General features: G+C 38.9%; 1 protein-coding gene across 1 annotated transcript in view; it reads right to left on the reverse strand.

Annotated features, from left to right (window-relative positions):
• HMGCLL1 (3-hydroxy-3-methylglutaryl-CoA lyase like 1) overlaps positions 1-21,719 on the reverse strand; it is a 132,485-nt gene that overhangs the window by 90,110 nt on the left and 20,656 nt on the right. Inside the window, exons 2-3 of the mRNA XM_087817451.1 lie at positions 1,482-1,562; positions 1,141-1,248 (exon numbers count right to left, since the gene is read on the reverse strand). Coding sequence (XP_087673577.1) covers positions 1,141-1,248; positions 1,482-1,562 — 189 coding nt within the window. The remainder of the gene's footprint in view (positions 1-1,140; positions 1,249-1,481; positions 1,563-21,719) is intronic.

The raw sequence follows: 21,719 nt of genomic DNA on the forward strand, positions 1-21,719 counted from the left end.
AGTAACTGATATTTGAATACTGTGAAAAGTGACATATTACTAATATTATTAATCATCTGTTGCTTCCAGTGCTTTTCCATTAAAAAGACTCTATTGTTTTAAGTCTTTTCACATCACCCTATTATAACATCAGAGCAATGCAGAAACTGAGATGTCCATAAGCAAGTATTAATAAAGTGCTATAGAGCCAAAGAGGCAGGACATGCAAATAGAAAACAAAAAGCAATTTGGCTCGGCCGGGTTTCAGCAAAATGAAGCGGGAAAATAGAGGTAGGAGTGGCAAGAACAAAAGGGACCAGGTGTAGAAAGCCTTGAATGCCAGGCCAAAGTTTCCAGACTTTTTCAATGGAGAGAAGGGAACCTCTAAAGAAGCCTGAGAAGGCTGGTAGTTCTGGGAGATGGTTTTGGAAGCAGTGGGAAAATATATAAGGAAAAGTGCTTCTGGATATCATTTAAGGCACTATCACAATAATTAGTCAATAAGGGCAGGCATTACTAATGTAGCAATGAGACTGAAAAGAAGAGAGATGGATGGTGTATTGAGGAATAAAGAATCTGTATGAGTCAGTAGCTGACTAGATAGAGGAGAGAACCCATTGGTCATTCAAGTCCAAAATTTCAAGGGAACAGTTGAACTATTAGCATAAAGTAGGATAGACAAGAATGAGTTTGATTTTGAACCCACTGATTGAAGGTGCTGGTGGCACATCTACCTAAAGCTTATCAGAGAGGGGATGACTAGAAACACAGATTTGTCATCCTCTTAGAAGTGACTATTAACATTGGAAGAACAGGCAAAAAGAACAGAGGCAGAGAAAATGACTGAAGGCGGGATCTCAGAGGAACCTTAAACTTAGTGGCTATGAAAATGTCGGGGATGAGCCGCCTCCTCTGCTCATTATATTGGACCATAAACTCCGGCAGGATGAAGAAGGAATTCTAAATAACCTTTTAGGACTTAACTGACACAAGATATTTCATCAAAGGGATTTTTCAAAAAAATCTTACCTCAGTGCATGGGCTAAAATTTTGTAAGAACATAGCAAATTAGTAATTATATCACAATGCATATCGCATTGTGTTCTAAATCTTGGCAAAGCTGAATTAAGGCTCCAGATAAGGAATGAAGGATTTACATACCTGTGGCACCCATCTGGACGACACAAAGCTGGTCACTTCTATTACAGACAAGCCAGTTTGGGAAAGTTGATTGATAAATTCAATTTTTGTATCTGTAGGAACTATAACCTAGGAAAATATTAAAAGATATTTTATAACTAATTTGTGTAGGGTCTATTGAAACATAAACAGAAAATGACTTCCTAACTGAAAGCAAATCCTAGTGAAGATTTATAAATTCAAGTAGCAATTGAGAACAAATAGTTTAGCATATGAAATCCATTAAGTCTTCAGAGTGTAAACAAATATTAACATTTAATTTAGCATTTAAAATAAACTGTGCAAAACTAATATCAAGCTACCTTTTCATTCTGCAATCCATCCCGAGGTCCAACTTCTACTATTTTAACATACTCGGGGAGTCCAGATAACTGGGATGCTTCCTGTAATGGAAAGTACAAGGCAAGGAAAATAGGTAACCATTAGATCATCAAATGTGTTGATTTGGAAAGTAAAACAATTACAATTTGTAAAAGAAATTCTCACCCCAGAAAGTTACAATTACAAGAAATCAATGCAATAATACGATAATCCAAATACCAAGTTTACATTATTGGCAACACGAGATTATTTTTTCTTATAACTTAATGATATTCAATCTAATTATGATAAAATTCAAAGTTTAATTTCTAAGATATAATTGGAAGTGGTGATTTGCTCAGGATCTAAAGAGTAAGTCTGTTGAGTAATTCTACATGTGATGACAAACTAACCATTGTTAGAGTTCATTAAAAATTAGTGTTTGTATTAATAGACTTCTACCAAGCACAGCCATACAAGATGCTTCTCTCTACACCCTGTATTTGAGGAATGTGGATTTGGTTTTCTGGCTTATGCTCAAAAAGCTGAGGCTTGAAATGAAGGTGTCCTTTTTATTTCTTCTCTGTATCACACAGCACAACCAGCACCTAAGCAGAGCTTCTAGAAGGACAGAACCCTAGCCCAGTAGGACCTAACCTTCAATATCCCACTGGAAACAGCCTGCCTAGCTCCCGTCCAACATAACACCCTGTCCTGCCTTTCTGCCAAATCTGAAATGGAAAGAAGGTCTGGACTCTGGGACCTGTATCCCTAAACTAAATAGTATGGACACATCACACTTAGGACACTAGTTTAAAACAGGAAAAATAGGAACAGCCTTTCTAAACTTCACATTGCAGTTAAAATTAGAAGTAGGCTACATCTTTTCAGACTGTACAAACACAACCTCCTGGTATCTCTGAGCCAAGATAAGTCTGGGTAACTCATTCTCAAGTTCTTCAAATGGATAGCTGATGGAATCAACACAGCTCATCAGGACGTGTACTTCACGGTTTTGTGTCTTGCCTTTCATCGGGAGTAATAAATGTAGGTCAATCAATTTATATTGTTTCACCTTGTCCTTGTAACAAAGATAAACCCTTGTAAAGTGGCAGTTTTAGATGCAAGACCCCGCCTGTTTCTATGACATAGAAAAATGCTCACTGACTCTTCTAGAGTCCAAAGCTGTTATTTGGTTTTATTAGCATCCTGTACTAACTCACTCAGTGGAAGAACCCAGATGGTTCCTGTTACAATGTTCAAATACCACCCTCCTCCATTTCCATAAAATTGGGCAATTCAATAAGCTAAAATTAACCCAGAAGAAAAGAAAATTCTCGTTTCTGTTTCTGCATCTTCTGAGCAGGTTGTGATGCGCACACTTAACTTGGGAAGGTGGAGGGTGGAAAGGGGAAGCATGGCCTTCCTGAGCTTTAGGCTCAGTTTTGGATGGCAGTCATGAATCATGCCTCATTTACAGAGTGGCCATAATTTCAACCAGGCAATAAAGGACAGGTATGGCATAGAAAAGTGGAGTTAGTAAAAAGCTCACTCCTCTTTCTTATAACCTCCAGTCCTAGGACTACAAAAAATGAAAAAAACAAAAAGAAAACTAGGCAATCTTAAGTCATGTGGTCTCATTATTGCTGACTGTATCCTCAAATTGCATTTGCAACAGCAATTTGCTTAGAGCATACAGGGATGAAGAATATACCTTTACAAAATAGCAAAGTTTAACCAAAAAGAAAAGGAAAATATGTTTTTTAAGCAGATAACAATATGCTGAGTACAGTTAAAGAGCTTGAGACTTTCCTATGCACCACTGTTGTAGCTAGAATAAGCATCTAACGAAATTATAAACCACCACCAATGATAGCAGTTTCAAAGCAGAATACGTGTTCACTTAATATTATTTTAGATTTCTTCTTGAATCTAATGCTACTATTCTATCTTTCAGGCATGGGTACATACTAACCCTACCTGAATACCTAAGAAATCAGAAGCAAGTTAGAATGTGTTCAGTAATTCAAAGAATAACAAGTTCCCTTTTTAACAGCTAATTAATAAATAAATAACACATAAGTCAATTAACAAATACTTGCTGAATATGTGTGATGTGAGAGCCCCCTCTTGATGACCTGTAATCTTTTCCTGGGCATTACCAACTCTTTTCTAAGTGGCTTCAGCTATACATAAACGATGCCTGCGGGGCATATCCACCCAAATGTTGTACAAGCACATAGAATTCAATGATTCAAAACTGACCCCAGTATTTTCCCACCTCGTGTGTCTCCTCAGACATTCTCCCACCACATGCTATTCTTTACCTTATCTTACCGCTGGCCCATTTGCTACTGGGCTTATTTTGGCAAATATCTAGCACCCATCACCATGCATGAGACTTAGTATGTGCTCAACAATGAGTTGTTATTGTTATTAGTGAATCTCTTCCGTCACTGGCTTCATTAAAATTGTCATTTTTTTCTCACCCAGTCTGTTGCTAAACCTTCATAAGAATTCTCCCTTAATCCTGTTATTCCAAGATTAAAATCCTTCAGCATTTGCCAGTCATCTTCAGAGAGATCAAGCTAAGGTAAAAGATGATTCATGACTAGCCTCTCATCGTCTACCACACTCTACTTCACGCAGCCTATGATTTTAGCCACGCTAAAGACATGTCTTTCTCACTTTCATGTCTGCTGGTTGGAAAGACCTTCCGTGAAAAAGACTTTCCACCAAACTCATTTCTCTTTTTCATGGAGAATGGACAGGACCACATTTCTCCCCTATCTAAGAATAATGTTTGAACAAGTTCCAGTCAATGAAAATAAAGGCGAATGATATGTACCATTTTTAAGCTTAGCCCATGAAATTATCCTATGCACATTCCCCCAGGCTCCCTTCCCTTTAGCCAGTTTGATGCAGATGAGTATGGCAAAACTGGAAGCTAATGAAGACCAAAAATAAAAAATCTGAAGGAGCCTACAATCCTGAATCACTGTTTAAGTAAGAATTCCATGCCAAGAAGAAAAAAAATTATTTTGTAGTTTGTATGAACAAAAATAAATGTCAACTATTTCAGACCACAGAGATTATAGGTGTATTTATTTATTTACTTATTTTTTTAATATGTCTTTACTGATTTCAGGAAGAGGAAAGGAGAGGAAGAGACAGAAACATCAATGATGAGTCATTGATTGGCTGCCTCCTGCAGGGCCCCTCCTGGGGATCAAGCCCGAAACCCGGGCATGTACCCTGACCCGGAATCAAACTGAGATCTCCTGGGTCATAGGTTGGTGCTCAACTGATGAGCCACGCTGGCCAGGCTAGATGTGTATCTTTTATAGCTAACTGTGAAGAGTGGAGAGTCTGAAACTTTGCCCTACATGCATACAGTGAGCCTGCTCTGGATGCTGACAGAAGGCATAGACTCCTGGGTCAGAGAAGAAAAAAGAGCTTATTATTCACGACAAACAGCAGCAGCTAGAAGATCAGTATTTGTGCTGATTCCCCAAGCCCCAACTCTCACAGAGAAAAGCAAAGTGGACCATATGACGCTAGCACAGGCAATAGGTTGCATTACAGGAAAGGAACCCCAAGCACAGAGAACCTGAACCTTTAGTAATATACAGTAAGAATATCTTCCCTTGGCAACAGAAGTAGACATTATGTTTATTATGCCCAATCATGAGCATACCTGCCTTTTGATTCAAAGGAAGACACTATCTCTTTGATCCAAGGCTTTAAGCACAGGTACCCCTTGCTCCAGAGGGATATTTCTAGCATTCAGAGCTGTTTCTCATACATAAATTCTTGAAAAGGCATTCTGGAAGAAAGGCAATCATACCTCTACTTGCAAGGCATACGGAAATTCAAGACACCTAAGGAGTATTATTTTCCATTAATATCTACTTCTTTTTACATCATCTTTGCATATGGCCAATTTTCCTGATAGTAAATCACTCTGTTGGCCCTTCTGATTACTCTAATGAACAAAGGCTGGGAACAAATCTGTTCAACTTATCTCATAAAATATTTAATTAAGGCTACTAGAACTCCAACTAGAAAAATAAGGCCAACCTTCAGTACTGACTTTAGCCACGACCCCTCCTCCCAAGGGTCCTGGACCCAAGCAGCTGAGTAAATCCTATAAGCAGCAGTGGCTGCTGCTTCAGAAACTTAGGATTACTTTGTGCCTATTTTATGACAGTGGATATGTTGCCATAAGCACTACTATAGTTTACTGAGCAGCAATGGTGGTCATCCACATGAAGGAGACTTAATCGGCAGTTTGATTCTAGTGGGCCTCATATGGGCCTCAGATGACTGAATCAGCAGTCATGTATTGTTGCCACAATTCATAGCCCTCCCCACCAAAAGTGTCTTTACACTGTCACTCTATAGTTTTCCAAACGGCAGCTACATAAACTATGCCATTGACTGCAACCCAAGAGTCATTAACAATATGGGAAAGGCCTGGAGTTCTGCTGAGCGACCGGAGCGATCACAAACAGTTTCCGTTCTGCACAGCTGCCGCAGAGGTGGTACAACTACAGCCACCCAATGGACATCATCAGGTTTCAGCTCAGCCAAAACATCAGCCAGCCAGGCCCAAGCATTAGGGAAAGCACCATGAACAGAAGGACCCCACTGAGCCAGTTCCTTTGTTTCTAGTAGTGGAGTGGGCAGGACAGGGCAACTGCTACTTTTTTTGTGTAAAGCTGAGATTGTACTAGGGACAGGCTGACCACTTTCTTGAATATAAACTTCCTTTCGATTAGTGAGGTCTGTTGAAACTGTCCTACGTTGTTAATCATTGAGTTCAAAGTGACCCTCCCTCCCCCAATGGAAATAAAGGCCAGAGAGTCACATGGTCTCCATGAGTCAAGTGTCCAGTTTGAGTAAGAGCTCAATGGCCAGCCAGCAGATGATTTTCAAAAGATACCTGGTAGCTGTATCAGGGCAGTAGGGATTAACATCCCCAAGCAGCACTTCCAGGAGGAAGCTGCCTGACTTTGTCAGAAGATCCAATTTGCAAAATCTCCAGTCACATAGACTTGTAGGTCAGAGGTCAGAAGGATTTGGGGACCCACAAAGGTAGATTCACTTCACAGTATGCTCTTCCTAACTGAGATGACTCCCCCTGGCACTCATGAGACAGAAAATTACAATCACATCACATACCAATTTTTACTACACATTCAGCTGCGGAAGCAACAACAGTGCACTGAATTGACCCCAAAGGCCTCACCCAGGAGGTTACTTTGGCTTCTCCTTTCCCACTGTAAACACTGCCCAAATCCCATCAATTGAATCAGGACTCCCACCCCCCACAGGTCTGAGTAGGGTAATGACTTGGATGCTTTTATCCAACAAAGCCACGAAAGTTTGAGTCCTTGCTCTCCCTAAAGTTCTCCCGTATACTCGGATGAGTGATCATGATGAACCAATAATCATTTTCCTTAAAGCAGCTGAATGAGGAAGGTTAGGAATCAGGGGACAGAGGGAGACATCAGCTCCAAACTAGAAAGCAATGCACATTTAGTTTCAATTTCAGGCAGCAAAGCAGCTGCTCACCAGTTTAATCAAGTGAACTTGCATGTTTCGGTTCCACACAAAGTCCTCTATTGAACATCATAATCATCATTAATGACACCATCTATTTTAACCTTGGGAACCCCTGGACTTAGCAGCTATAGTTGCATTGTTTTCCAACAGGATAGTGGGGTTTGTGCCATCTGGCTTACAGGGGTTTAACTTGCACATAACTCATTACCAAGAGAACATCTCTTGGATCTCCACCCAGTTACAATATAATGGCTAAGGGAGCTTTGCAAGATTTCAAGGCTGATTATAAATTTTACCTACAATTCTTAGGGTCCTTTCTCATTTGCCAGTGAGTTGCCTTTCAGGATTACAAACACAACCTGGGGCAGTAGGACCCACATATTAGTCAATGATTCCTCTATGGTTCCTCAAAGGAGTTTGTCTACCCCAATGAAGTCTCCCCAAGAGGGCCCAAGTTCCTGTACAGCTGCCAGGACTCACAGCAAACAAACAAATAAAACATCTCAGAGACCCTTGCTGCCATCTCCAATTGTACCTAAGTTTGGCACGACAGACTGCCGGACACGCTAGGTTGTCAGAAAGTCCAGTTGTTGCTATTCCTCCTGAGCAAGCATTACATACCTCACCCCCTCACCACCCAACCCAAACAAAGTTCTTACGATTCATTCAACTGGTTTCTTTCCCTAATGTTGGCCAAGTTTCTTCCTTCCATGCTCCCAATAACTGTTAATGGAAAGAGGAAGAAACCTTCAACCCACATAGGACTCATCTTAGTGCTAGTTGTTACAATGGTGGACCTGCAGCTGGGTACCAGATTGCCAAGGAAGTTCCCCTGCCCCAAGGAGAGTTAGTATGACCAGGGCACCACTTGGCCCTTGAACCTACTTCCCAAAAACCAAATCGCAACCACTGTCCCAATTCCTCATCAATAACAGGCAGTAGAGGAACATTTATTGCTCAATTGATTAGATATCTGGTCAACATGTTTGTTAGCGATTCCCAAGGACTTTCCTCAAATCCCTTTAATCCACCTGAAAATCCCTCATTTTTCCTCTTTCAAAAAGTCATGTGTCCCTTAGCATCATCTTCATCAATAAACTGTCATAATCGGTGAGGGGCTGAGATTTTATTCTACATGCAAAGTAACCCTGCCACAGTTTTACGGATGCTGGCAGAAGAAACATGACTCCCGAATCAGAGATGAAGGCTCTATTACTCACCTTAATAGCAGTAGCCTGAGCACCATTTTCTTGCACCCCTTCCCAGAGCATCACAGGAGCTGTGCTTGGGGAGCCTGAATACTTACTGCATCATGGCCAGTAAGCATAACTGCCCTTTCCTCCAGAAGGGAGCACTATCTCTATCCCCCAAGGCTGTGTGCTAGAAAAACACCCTGAAAAGGTATTTCCAAAGATAGGTGATCAGTGCCTTGCCGGTAAGACATGCGGAAATAGGAGAGATCCATGAAGATTTGTTTCTAAACACTATTATTACCTCAATTAATACTCAATTATTGTCCTCAACCAAAACTCATATTCACTACCTAAGATTCAATTTATTATCTACTCAAGAAAAACTTCTCTGACCTCCCCAGATGGAATTAAGAACTTCAGTTAATATGACGCCATAACACTTTGTGGAGAACTATTTTAGAATGCATCTGTAATTACTTCTTTGCCTGCCTGTTCCCTATTTTTCATTATGAACCTTCAGAATCACCAGAATGGACACATGCCAACCATTTGCTAACTTTTTGTTACAGGAATAAATGAAAGAATGGGTGAATTTACATCTAAAATTTAGAAGTCAATGCTGACCTTTCATTTAGCCACCACGCATTCGCCAGCATTATTACAGCTATTAAATATATGAAAGAGCACTGAACAAACAAAAGCCCCTGCCCATACACGCTTACTTTTCTTATACTCTGAGGATATGAGAGTTTATAAATGACTTATAAGTTTCAAGGAATTGAGTTTAAAAACGTCATCTGCAGAAGTTAGCAACATCATCCTTAAACAGGCCTACGGTCTGAATTTATTTTTACGACATTAAAAGCCCTATGTTACTGAATTCGGTATATCCTGTTTAATGTGGGATAGTGCACGATACTAGTGAAAAACAAAAGATGTATTATCCAGAATGAGGGTTTCAAAAAGCCATGTTATATGGCTGAGTGTATGCCCGCATCGGAATCAGATTTCTAATGGTTCACGTTCATAGAGTAATGACAAAAGCAATACTATCTTGCATTTATATGTTGCTTTATTATTCCAAAGGACTTTTCTACCCACATTTCATCTGGGAAGCTACCCTGTGAGGTAGGCAGAACTGAAAGAGAGATTATATGACTTTCTAAGGTTACCCAACTAAGTTCCCTGGCTCCTATTCTAGTTTTCTTTAGGATGAGATTAAATACATCACCAACTATTGAGCTTGGGTTGAAAAAATAGTAATGAGCCATTCTTTTATGTACAACATAATGGGCTGCTTTACTCATATTTTTCCATCTTATATAAAATTAAACGGAAGGCATATTTTGATGGGGATTTCTCTAAAATTGTATCTCTGTGTGTTTATATATAACATATGTTATTATACTGTGTGTTATATATAACACACACACATATATATATAAATTTTGCAGCAGTCATAATGGTTGGCTTCTATACATACAAATCAACCCTTCCTGATGGTGACAGATAGGATTCCTTATTATTCAATAGACTATTACTGCTTTTTTCCTTATGAAAATAACGCCATCCACATTAGAAATTTCTGGACAGATTGTTACATGTTCCACTCCATTTCTTGAGGAATAATTTTATGTATAAACAGTCTGTATGGATATTGAAATACACTGTTATATAGCCAGTATCCCCATGGAGAACTGTTATCAAAGGCCAAATCAAATGCTCCCAGTATACAGATGAAGTCTGAATTAGGAAATGGTATGCTTTTCTTTTGAAATTAAATTGGACTTTTTAAGGGGGCATTTGGTGTCCACTTTTCCAAAAGAATCTAATTTTGTCCTCCCCTCTGAAATATGCACATGGTACATTTTGTGGTAATGTTAAACCCTCCACATTCTGATATGTTATTTCTTAGATATTAATTTCTCTTTTAACCAAACACAGGCAGAAACACGCAAAGCATTATCACTAATGAAGTAGATATCCACGGGAACCTGCGTCCTCTAGAGCAACCTAAAGACACTTCCCTCCCTGGGCGCCTTTGTGGGATGAAGGGCTGAGTCAATAATGCTGATATTTGAAACCTTTCTTTCAGAAGATCCATGTCCCAAGATTGACTCAAGGGCAATCTCTGGCAGTTTAAGAATTTATTTATAACCAAATTAAAAAAAAATTTAATGTACTATTAAGTCATCCTAAACTCCATGAACAATACATCTTCATTTACTAAATCAAACGGCAAAGGAAGGCACTTTTTAACTTCTCAACAATTTTTGGCCAGACAGAAGGAAAGGAGAAATACGTGCAGTGCTTTGTTCCCAACTGCTTTGGGGCAAAGTTTTAACAGAGATTAAAAACAAGCTCTAAAAATGTGAGCATTACTATGTATACTAATGCTTGCTCTTGGCATTTGATGGAAAATTAGTGCTAGATGTCAGTGTAGATATACAGCATGATGAAATTAACTCCTTCTGGAAATGTAAATTTTATGAATACTTAAATGAAGAGGAAGTACAAAAAAGGCATAAGAATATTATATTAGGACATCTGTCATAATAAGTGAAACCTAACAGAATGATGAACAATATAAGTTAGTCTAAATTTATTAGAATAAAAGAATGAGGTTCTTAACATCTGCACCACATAAATTTACTTCCCACTTATATAAATTCCATTTCTTTTTTTTTCTTTTCTTTTTTTTAACATATCTTTATTGATTTCAGAGAGAGGAAAGGAGGGAGAGAGAGAGAGATAGAAACATCAATGATGAGAGAGTCATTGATCGGCTGCCTAGCCCGCAACCCGGGCATGTGCCCTGACCGGGAATCGAATCCCGATCGCCTGGATCCTAGGTCGATGCTCAACCACTGAGCCATGCCCAGCCAGGCTAAATTCCGTTTCAAAAAGTGTCTTGAGCAATAAATGCATACATATGTACTTAATAGTCATACAGTCATCCAGTAATTAATATTTTAATACAAAAGCATTACTGTATTATAAATAAAATAGTATATGAGGACAAAAAAATAGAAATGTTAAAACAGATTATGTGAACAGTTTATGAAACATGGTAATAAATAATAGAAACAAAACAAAAGTGAGATGAAGCACAAGTAAGAAGAAACATATTGAAGAAATCAAGGATAATAATTTTTAATGCAAGAATCCAATAAATGATCCAATAAAAACATTAAAATAAATTTAAAAGAGTTCAGAAAAGAAACATGTATATGCCTTCATAGGGCATGAAACCCTGCATACCAGTTATGCTTCTTTGAATGGTGGCTGTTATTTCCATTAGTTAGTTTCAAGAAACAAAATTATTTATTCTTGCATTCATGGCAATTTAAGAAAATGAAGTAAGCCTTAAGAAAAATTTTTAAAAAGCTGTGGTACATTTATACCATGGAGTACTACGCAGGTGTAAAAAAGAAGGGTCTCTTACCCTTAGACACAGCATGGAGGGACCTAGAAAGTATTATGCTAAGTGAAATAAACCAGTCAGAGAAAGACAAGTACCACATGATCTCACTCACATGTGGAATCTAATGAACAAAATAAACTGATGAACAAAATGGATCCAGAGACACAGAAGCATGGAACAGACTGAGAGATCTCAGAGGAAAGGTAGGGAGGGGGAGTGGGTGGGGAGAGATTAATCAAAGAACTTATATGTTTATGAGCATAACCCATGGACACAGACATTGGTCTGGAGAAAGCCTGGGGGTGGGGTGGAGGGGATCAATGAGGGGAAAAGGGGACATCTGTAATATTATCAACAATAAAGAGTTAAAAAAAAGAAACATTAGAAGCTTTTACTGAAGAAAAAGCAAGCAGAAATCATTAAACTGTTTTCTATCTATTATTACTAAAAAATCTTAGTTGTATCATAAATAATTAAAAAATAAAAATAAATTTTAAAAAAGAAAATGAAATAAGCCTTATGAGAAATTAGCCAAAACTATCTACAGATTTTTCATTACTATTATTATCATTACTACTGAATTAAAGTTTTGGATAGTAATAAAAGCATTAATTAAGAAATCAAAAGAAAATGTGTGACTTGAAATATTTTAAGTATGGAAGGTTTCCTTTTCCTTAGTGTCTTCGCTAATAATATTTTTTGAAACCACTAAGATTGTTTTGCCTTCTGCAAATACAGAAGCAGTCAAATTGATGGAAAATATACATATATTTGGAAAAGCTGAACCTCCCAGGACAAAATGTGATACACCACTTAATATACCAAATTTCATCAGGAAAATATTTTTAGAATGATAAATTTCTGAAAACAGTGATTTAAAATAGAAAATGTAACTAAGTATATTAAGCTTTTTGTACAAGCAGCATGACCTTAGAGCTGCAAAGTTTAAGAAAACTATTGGCATGTATGGTTTTGTAAGAGTTTTAGAGTGCACACTCCCAAGGTGCTCTAGCAGTGCTTTCGCTGGGGAAGCTTGGCTTACTATTTTGGCCAACTATTCAATGTTCTAAATAGTTATTTCAACTTGAGTTGTTATTATTATGGACAAAAAGTACTTGCATTGCTTTACATGACTCTTAGTTACGCCATGTTGGTTGTATAGCAATGGCAAACTGGGAAATCATATCAGAGATGGGCCATGAGTTTTCTGTTTTATAATACTCTTTAAGTACCGTAGGGCCACTCAGCCATCCACAGAATCCATTCAAAATTTGAATAAGATTATTCAGATCTTAATAAAGTCCTTCCATCAAAACACTTCCTTACATAGTATATATTTTCTGATTGGCAAAAATAAGTCGAAATGCTTGAGCATTTACAGGGTTACAGACATACACCAAAGATTCTTCGAAAATAACAAAACAGACAATCTAATAATTTATCATATCTTATACTGCATGACATATAAACAGTTTTTGATGTTTTTTAGGGATGAAATGTGCTATAATAAAGGTGGCAGGATCAGAGGTGGGTAGAAATTCTGCCCTATGCTAGTGAAGTTAGGTGAAATCTCTGGAAACCTTGATGTCTATTATTAATGGACTACAGTGGATGTTTTGGCGTGCTGCACTGTTATCCCTTTCAGATAGAGACATTTCCAGACACCGGAGTTTTGGCAGCTGATGGCATTTCACTGAGCCCTTTTGCGGAAAACCACCATACCCAAAGTCAAGTCCCCTCCCTGTGACCATCCAATGAGTGGTTGATGCAGGAACATAAATGCCCGACCCCTCTGCCTCAGGTAGTATAACCCTGAAAGCAATACCTGCTCCGGGGAGCCCTGTGGGATTGACGGAGGCTCTTGGTGTGACTATATCCCGGTTCCTGTGCTCCCTCTACCTAGTCCTACTTCCCTCACTTCCCCACAGGCATGGAATCAACAGCAAAAACTCCCTGCACACAAAGAGAATCTGTTTCCTGGGAACCAGGCCTAAGAAAATTGGTACCAGAAGTGAGTGGAGGAAGAAGTCTCTAAAATACGTTTTCAAGATTACTTCCTGGTTATTTTTCATCCTTAGAAAAATGTGGGGTATTAATACTCTTTGGAAACATGTAGTAATGTCATTACTGAAAGATTCACTAGTTCTCTATCAGAGTATTCTTCCCTGCAGGGGACATCTGGCCATGTCTAGAGATATTTTTGGTTGTCACAATGAGCACTACTGGCACCTCGTGGGGAGAGGTAATACTGCTGAACATTACAATCACAAGACAGGCAGTCACAAACAAAGAACTACCAACCCAAACTGTCAACAGTGTGCAGGTTCAGGCACCCCGATCTACTGAAATAAATGCAAGATGTAGTTAATCAGTTAGGTGAGGTTCGTTGACTTAATAAAAATTCCCTTACCTGGTTTACAGAATAAATAAAAACCAACCCCCTGAATAAAAAGCCAGAATGCCATAGGGAAGATCCTCTAATACTCTGGCAGCTATAAATAGTAATTTATCTAATGTTTCCCCAAAGGAACCTGCAGCCATTTATTTGAGTAAATGTTCACTGGGCAAAGGAAAACATCAAACATTTCAGGCTCTTGGCCACAAGGTCCAAGTTGACATTGATACTTGGCGACCCAAAGTGTCATTATACCCCCCTTGTTAGAATGGGGAGCATGGGGGCCACACAACTGGAGTCATGTGCCTCTATTTCCCCATGGTCATTTCCCAGTCTATTAATGTACAATTGGAATAGACAGATTTGGTAGCTGGAACAGCCTCTATAGCACATTTTTTCCTTGACCTATGATTTAAGAGCTATTAGAGTAGGGAAGGGCAAGTGGAAGCTTCTGGAACTGTTTATTCCTCCTGGTTCAGCCAAGGGGTCAAGGGAAAAAGGGAGGGAGGGAGGCAAAAAGAGACAGGGAGGGAAGGAAATAAAGGACAAGAAAAAAGTATCCTGGGAGAAGTGGGAGAAATGGCAGAGATGACTGCTATCCTTGAGTATCTAGAGTCAAGGACATACGGGTGATGGCCCATCATAAACCCACTTTATTTTTCAGCTTAGGACTGAGGTTTCACTAACAAGTAAAACTGTCCAATATTTAAAGCATACAGTGCAATGATTTGACACACATAAACATTGTGAAAGGATTCTCCCATTCAGTTAACATCCATCACCTCACATATTTACCCTCTTTCTGATAAGAATATCTAATTAAGTCCTACCCTCTTACAGTGTTATCAACTAGAATCACCTTATACATTATATACTAGATCCTCAGGCCTGATTTATCTTATAACTGAAAGTATGGACCCTCTTCCTATTTATCCCACTCTATAGCCCCTGGCAACCACTTTTCTACTCTGATAAAACTACCTCAATCAGAAAAACCAGGAAGATGTTAAAATTTTGAAGGCTGACAATGTACTACCACAACCTCAATCCCAACTGTACAATTAACTGTAGCATTTGTGTTTCTGTGCTAGTTGTGGTAACTTTGCAAAAAATAATTAACACTTCTCAGGTGTGTGTGTGTATGTGTGTGTATGGCCACTAATGAGGAGAACACATTATTTTCTATACCTGGTGAAAAAGAGAACATAAACAATTCTCATCTGTTTGGGACAGACAACATTAGATGTTTATAGAATTTTCACAGGGCTATATTAATTCTCCCATCATCTCTCATCTTTAAGGAATCTGAACCATGTGGACAGTCAGCAGAACATCACATTGATCCACTACATCAATGGATAGTTAAAATTCTAACAGTATGAAAGGATACTCAATTAAAGTACATTAAGAAATTATAGAATTAATGCAGAGGACTTTTTTTGTAAAGCAGGCATCCAAAACCAAAACAAAATAGAAATGACTGATGAACACCAGAACAGAATTCAAAGTATCAAATATTCTGATAAATACAATAGAAAACCTATCTCTATAGGACATTGTATTGGCCAAAATGTCAAACATGAATGCAACCACTTCTCAGATTCAGGGTGGACAACAGTAATTAACAATGGCAGTCTTCACAATAAGTCCGGGTATGGTTTCTCCTACCTTTCGCAGGACAGCCATCTACCCCAGGATATACTATCCAGGTAAATACTACCAGGTAGATACTACTGTCTAGCTCCAGGGATCCCCTATTACCAATGATGGAACACGGCACCCAACACAAAAATCTATTTGCCATCCGTGGTACAGTGACGTGTTCTTACCACTATGTACCTCATTTACTCCTCTATAAAATAAAGATCATAAAAGCTAGAGCTGTGGCAAAGCCAGGAATAGTGCTGTATATAACAGCCATTAGACAAATAAGAGGTACAGGCAATCATTTTTTTTTCATTCATTCATTTACTTAATTCTAACTGGACACCTATGCTAAAAGATGGTCAAAGAAAGCCTATTTTGGTATAGATTCAATTTTAAAAGAGTAACTCCAGTCAAAACATTCCTAAAATAAAGCATTCGTTATTCTAGCAGCTTTGTTTCTAATACCACTACTGAAGCAAACAGCAGTCTCTTAGAGACTCTTAAAAAGAGACTATTTTCCCTTTGGGGTAGCATGGAGGGACCTGGAGAGTGTTATGCTGAGCGAAATAAGCCAGTCAGAGAAAGATAAGTATCACATGATCTCACTCATATGTGAAATCTAATGAACAAAATAAACTGAGGAACAAAAAAAGGTCCAGAGACAATGAAGCATGCAACAGATGGATGAATCTCAGAGGGAGGGGTGTGGGGTTGGGAAGAGATGAACCAACGAATGTATATGCATATATGCATAACTCATGGACACACACAACAGTGCTGGGAAGGCCTGGGGCAGGGGCGGGAGCGAGGTGGAGAGGGTCAATGGGGAGAAAACAAAGAGGACATCTGTAATACTTTCAAAAATGAAGATAAATTAAAAATAAAAGACTATTTTCTTTTAAAAGAATGGTATAGTAAGCCATCCATCGTAGTAGTGAAAATCACTGGAGGAAAACCAGTCTCTACCATGTATTGATGAATAAACCTGAGAACATTTAATTACCCTTCTTCATTCTCCTCTAAGCCAAATGTCATCGGCCCATGGTTTGTTGTAAAGGTTAATGGAACTGAATATAAAGCATTTAGCACACTGCTTGGTGAAGAGTTAATACTTAATGTTTACTGTTTGCCTTTCTTAAGGCTAACTTGAACATGCAAAGTTTTTTTATAATACTTTGAAAGAAGGGCAGCTTAAAATTATTCCATCTATCATTTAAAAATATACTTACTTTTTAAAAAATTGCAATGAAAGGAATCATTGTTGATAGCAGAGCAGATTACCTTACACAGTCTTGCCACAATCAAAATAATACATGGAAATTATTCAAGGTCTTTCAGTAAGGAGCTCAAAACACTTTGGAGACATTATCCCATTCTGGAGACTGCCAACAATTTTACCCACCTCCAGTGCTGACACCATCCACTCCACCCATCCTGTTCCACTTGGCAACGTCAACCTCAGTTTGAACCTTTGAAACGCAACTGAGGGGCTCTCCATCATAAGGGTAAATAAGAGCTCATATTCAAAACCTGGCTGAATAATGCCATAAGCGAACACAGGAGTCACAGCTATTTACTTGTTGGCAATGCTTTTATGGAAAAATATGAATTTGAAAGGCAAATTGAATACATTAATAATTCTGATTGGCATCACATGCACAGAGGCAAGAGTATCCAAAAAGCCATGTAACCTCTTCACAAGCTAGATTTTAATTTCTTCTTCCACCCCGGGACTTTCTGTAACTACATATAATAGTTTTTCAGTATGGATCTTGTGGAATACCAAGCTGGTAGATAAAAGGTTAAACATCCACACCACACCATAAGACTTAAGCTGACCTACACCCTTGAGCGTAAGATACAAGAGGCTTCACACTGCTTTACAGTAACTCCGCTACTCATTCTGTCATCATTTCTTGGAGTTCACTGATTATTCCAATTGCTGTTATAGGTAATAGAATGAAAATGCTTCTTGACCTCAAATCTACTGGAATTTTCACAAACCACATCATTTGGGACACTCAAAACACAAGACCAATGAAATATACTGAGAATAACTGAAGCAGGAGAATGTGTCTTAGACAATTTTGAAAAAGTTACGCCAACTCACTTCATGCCCTTGAGGCATGAAGTTCAGGGCAGGGCCCCTGTTACCTGGGGCTAAGAGTGGTTCTGTGTAAAAGCGATACTTAGTTCATTCCTCTACAACCTATAGGATTCCTCATCTCAGTACAAGTGGCATATTTTTCCTTTATACTACTGCTATAGACTGAAAGTTTGTTTCCACCCCCCAACCCAATTCATATGTTGAAAACTAATCCTGATTTGGACTTCCGAGCCCCCAGAACAGGGAGAAATACATTTCGGTGGCTTATAAGCCACTTAGTCTATGGTGTTCTATTACAGCAGCCCCAAGAGACTAAAATAACTGCTAAAGTCTACATATGGACTCATCCTTGACTCTTTCCTTCTTTTTACACCCTATATCAAGTCTATCAGCAAATCATGTTCTATTTTCCTGTTTTTTAAATTAAATTTATTGGGCTGGCATTGGTTAATAAAGTTGTATAGGTTTCAAGTGTACAGTTCTATGATACAGCATCTGTATATTGCATTGTATGCCCATCCCCCAAAGTCAAATCTTCTTTCATCACTATATATATGACCTCCTTTACCCTTTACTATCCCAACACCCCCTTCTCTTTGGTAACCATCATAGTGTTGTCTGTGTCTATCAGTTTTTGCTTGTTTTTCTTGGAGAGGTTGTAAAGGAAAAGGGACCCTCATTCACTGATGGTGGGGATGTAAACTGCTACAGCCACTATGGAAAACAGTATGGAGTGTCCTCAAAAAATTAAGAATAGAGTTACCATATGACTCAGCAATCCCTCCCCTGGATATCTACCCAAAAAACTTGAAAACATTTATCCTCAAAGATATATGCACCCCTACATTCATTGCTCACAGTGATGAAGACGTGGAAGCAACCGGTGTCTTTAGATAGAGGATTGGATAAAGCAGATGTAGTACATATACACTATGGAATACTACTCAGCCATAAGAAAAAATGAAATACTATCAATTGTGACAACATGGATGGATCTTGAGAATATGATGCTAAGTGAAATACATCAGAAATAAAAAGTCAAGAACCATATGATTTCCACCCATATGTGGGACATAAAACTGAAAATAAGACATGGTGTATTTTCAAATCAATTATTTCTCACCTTGATTACTGCAAGAGCATTATAAGTGGTCTCTCTACTTGCCCTTTTGACACCTACTCTGCAAGGCAACAGCCTTAGTGATACTTTTAAACACAATCACATCATTCCTCTGGTTCAACAGCCTCCTTGACTTCCCATTTACCTCAGAGAAAAATCCAAAGTCTTTACCGTGGCATCTGAGGTCCTTCAAGATACTGCAACTTATCGCATTTCTGAGCTCCTCTCCCATTCATCCTTCACTCCTGCTCCAGTCACACTGAATTCCTTGCTGTTCACTGAAAACCTGGGCATTTTGCATTTCCTATTACTGGGCTACTCTCCCCACATATATCTCTGTGACTCACTTCCTTTAGATCTATGCTCTCTAAAAAGCCTATATAATATTTAAAAATCAAGAACAAGACTCTACTCTCTATCTCTCTTAATCTTTATTATGATTCTAGCACTCATTACCACCTCGCATGTTATATGTGTATCTGTTTATTTGTCTATTATCCGTCTCTTCCCATTATACAAAGAACCCTTTGAGGGTATGGACTCTTTTAAGTTCACTTCTGTATTCCAGCCCTTAAAACCAGAGCCTAGCATATAGATCATGCTCATTAAATACTATGTAATAAATAAATGTATGTGATTCATCTGATCAGAGTTCACAGGAGTTAGTCAAATAATGGAGGATGTTCATGCTCACATTATAGTTTTGAAAATTAACAAAAAGTCACTATATGTAATGTTCCCTGAAACTCTGAGAAAGACCATTAGAATCATATTTGCACACAGATTGTCCAAGGAAAGCCTTCAAAAATACGTGGAATGAGAGCTGTACGTGTTGAGGAAGTATCAACAAAAGGAAAGAGGGCCGAGCACCTGGACCACTGCTTTTAAGAACAGAATGTCCTGTGGTCTAAATGAATATACTTATTTCTGTTATAAAGATTCTCCAGGCAGGGTGGGGTAGAATACACTCTGAGGGTCCAAATGTCTACTACTGTGCCGGAACTGTGGGTGATTCCCTAAATTGGAAGGGGAAGAGTTGTAATAATTGTTATCAGCATCAACTTTTCAAGGGCCCCATGGAATTCTGTGACAATTGATAAGCTGATCTTTCTATCATGAATTCATTTGATGGGACCTGGAATATAACAGTGAATGGAAAAGACAAAAGGCCCTGTCTTCAATGGAGCTTACAAATAACAGAGGGTAAAAAGTACAACATATAGTGATAAGTATTATGAAGGAGAAAAAAACAAGGAAGAAAAGGAAAGAGGAATTTGGGGTTGGGAGACATGTTGCAATGTTACGTAAGAAAGTGTGGTTTGAGAAAAGAACGGAAGGAAGTGGGTGTTGGGGATGGGTGCAGAGCTAACGGATATCTTGAGAAAGAGCTTCCTAACAGTCTGTGCAATGTTCCTTGACTGACTGGGGGAAATTTGCCTTGTGTTTTAACTGTTCTAGAAAGGGCCAGAAAGCCAGTGAGAAAAAAAATGAGTAGAATAAAAATATAGGGGGTCAGAGGTACAGAGAAGGCATAGGTAAACACTTGTTCCCAGGCAGGTGGGAAGTCTGGAGAGTTTTGGAGCAAAAGAATGAGATGGTCTGAGATATATTTTACTTGGCTCATGTGGGCTGCTGTACTGAGAATAATAGACTAAAGGAAGCTGAAAGTCAAGTTATAGCTAGAAGCCAGGTGACAGATGATGGAGGCATGGATTAGGAGGGTATGGACAGAGAGGGTAAGAGGAGACCCTGAGGGTACAGTAACTTTTCACCTGGACAAAATCAGTCTCTGACTCCTGGGACGGGCACAGCAGATGACAACCTTAGGTCCATATTTTCCCTAGAAGTTTGACAATGTAAAATGCAGAGTCAGAATACTCGTGAGAAAGAAACAGTCCCAAATTTAAGAAAAAGGCAAGTAAACTGTTAAATGTATTCAAAATCTGCTTCACTATTAAACCCCTTCCTACCTTCCCCCAGAATACTACTAAATATTTTCCTACAAGAAGCTTTCTCACACTTCGTAAAGTTAAAGTCAATCACCCTAATGATACCAATATTTTGTTCTGTTTTGCTCCCAAGCCACCCAAAGTAAGACCTCACCTGCAGATACTAATTTATACTAAATAGGCTTACATGAAGATTTATTTTTTCCCAGTTACTAAGCTTTAAAGTATATGGCTGTGTTTAACCTGTTTCCCACTTTAGGTTATGAGTTCCTGAGCCGGACCAGTTGCTCCGTCTGTGACAGCTAACCTCAGGCCAGCCCACAGCAAAACACTACATTTCAGGTTGCCCGGCAGCACCTCCCAGCTCCCCAGTACTTGCCGTTAGCAACCCCAGCTCTCCTCTCTCACTGGCTCCTCACCGGGCTCTGCTTCTAACACAATGACCTCTCCTAGCCTCAACTCTAATTAAAACTTATGTTTTGTTTCCTTAGGGCTCTGAACCCTGCTGATAACGTGGCTACTGGCTTTATGATACTTTCCTTTCCAGGTGGCCAATTTCATTTTAGAGGCGCTATATCTCGAGCCCCAGAGGTGTCTCTAATGCTGGGAATGTGAGCAGGCTGGTGAGGGGTGGTCTGGGGCCTCTGAATTTCTGATCCTTCTTAAATCATATCATGTGTGTATTTGTTCATTCCATGTAAGCCAAAATCTAGCCATATAAACGTTCTCCATATACTGGGGAGTACGGGGTCACTCAATAAATTGTGGTGCCAGAACAGAGTACAGCTGGTACCCACACTGTACTTACAAGTGCTTCATATACTTGAAGACTGTGCC

Source organism: Miniopterus natalensis, chromosome 5, assembly GCF_054644295.1.
Source record: "Miniopterus natalensis isolate mMinNat1 chromosome 5, mMinNat1.hap1, whole genome shotgun sequence".
NCBI lineage: Eukaryota > Metazoa > Chordata > Mammalia > Chiroptera > Miniopteridae > Miniopterus > Miniopterus natalensis.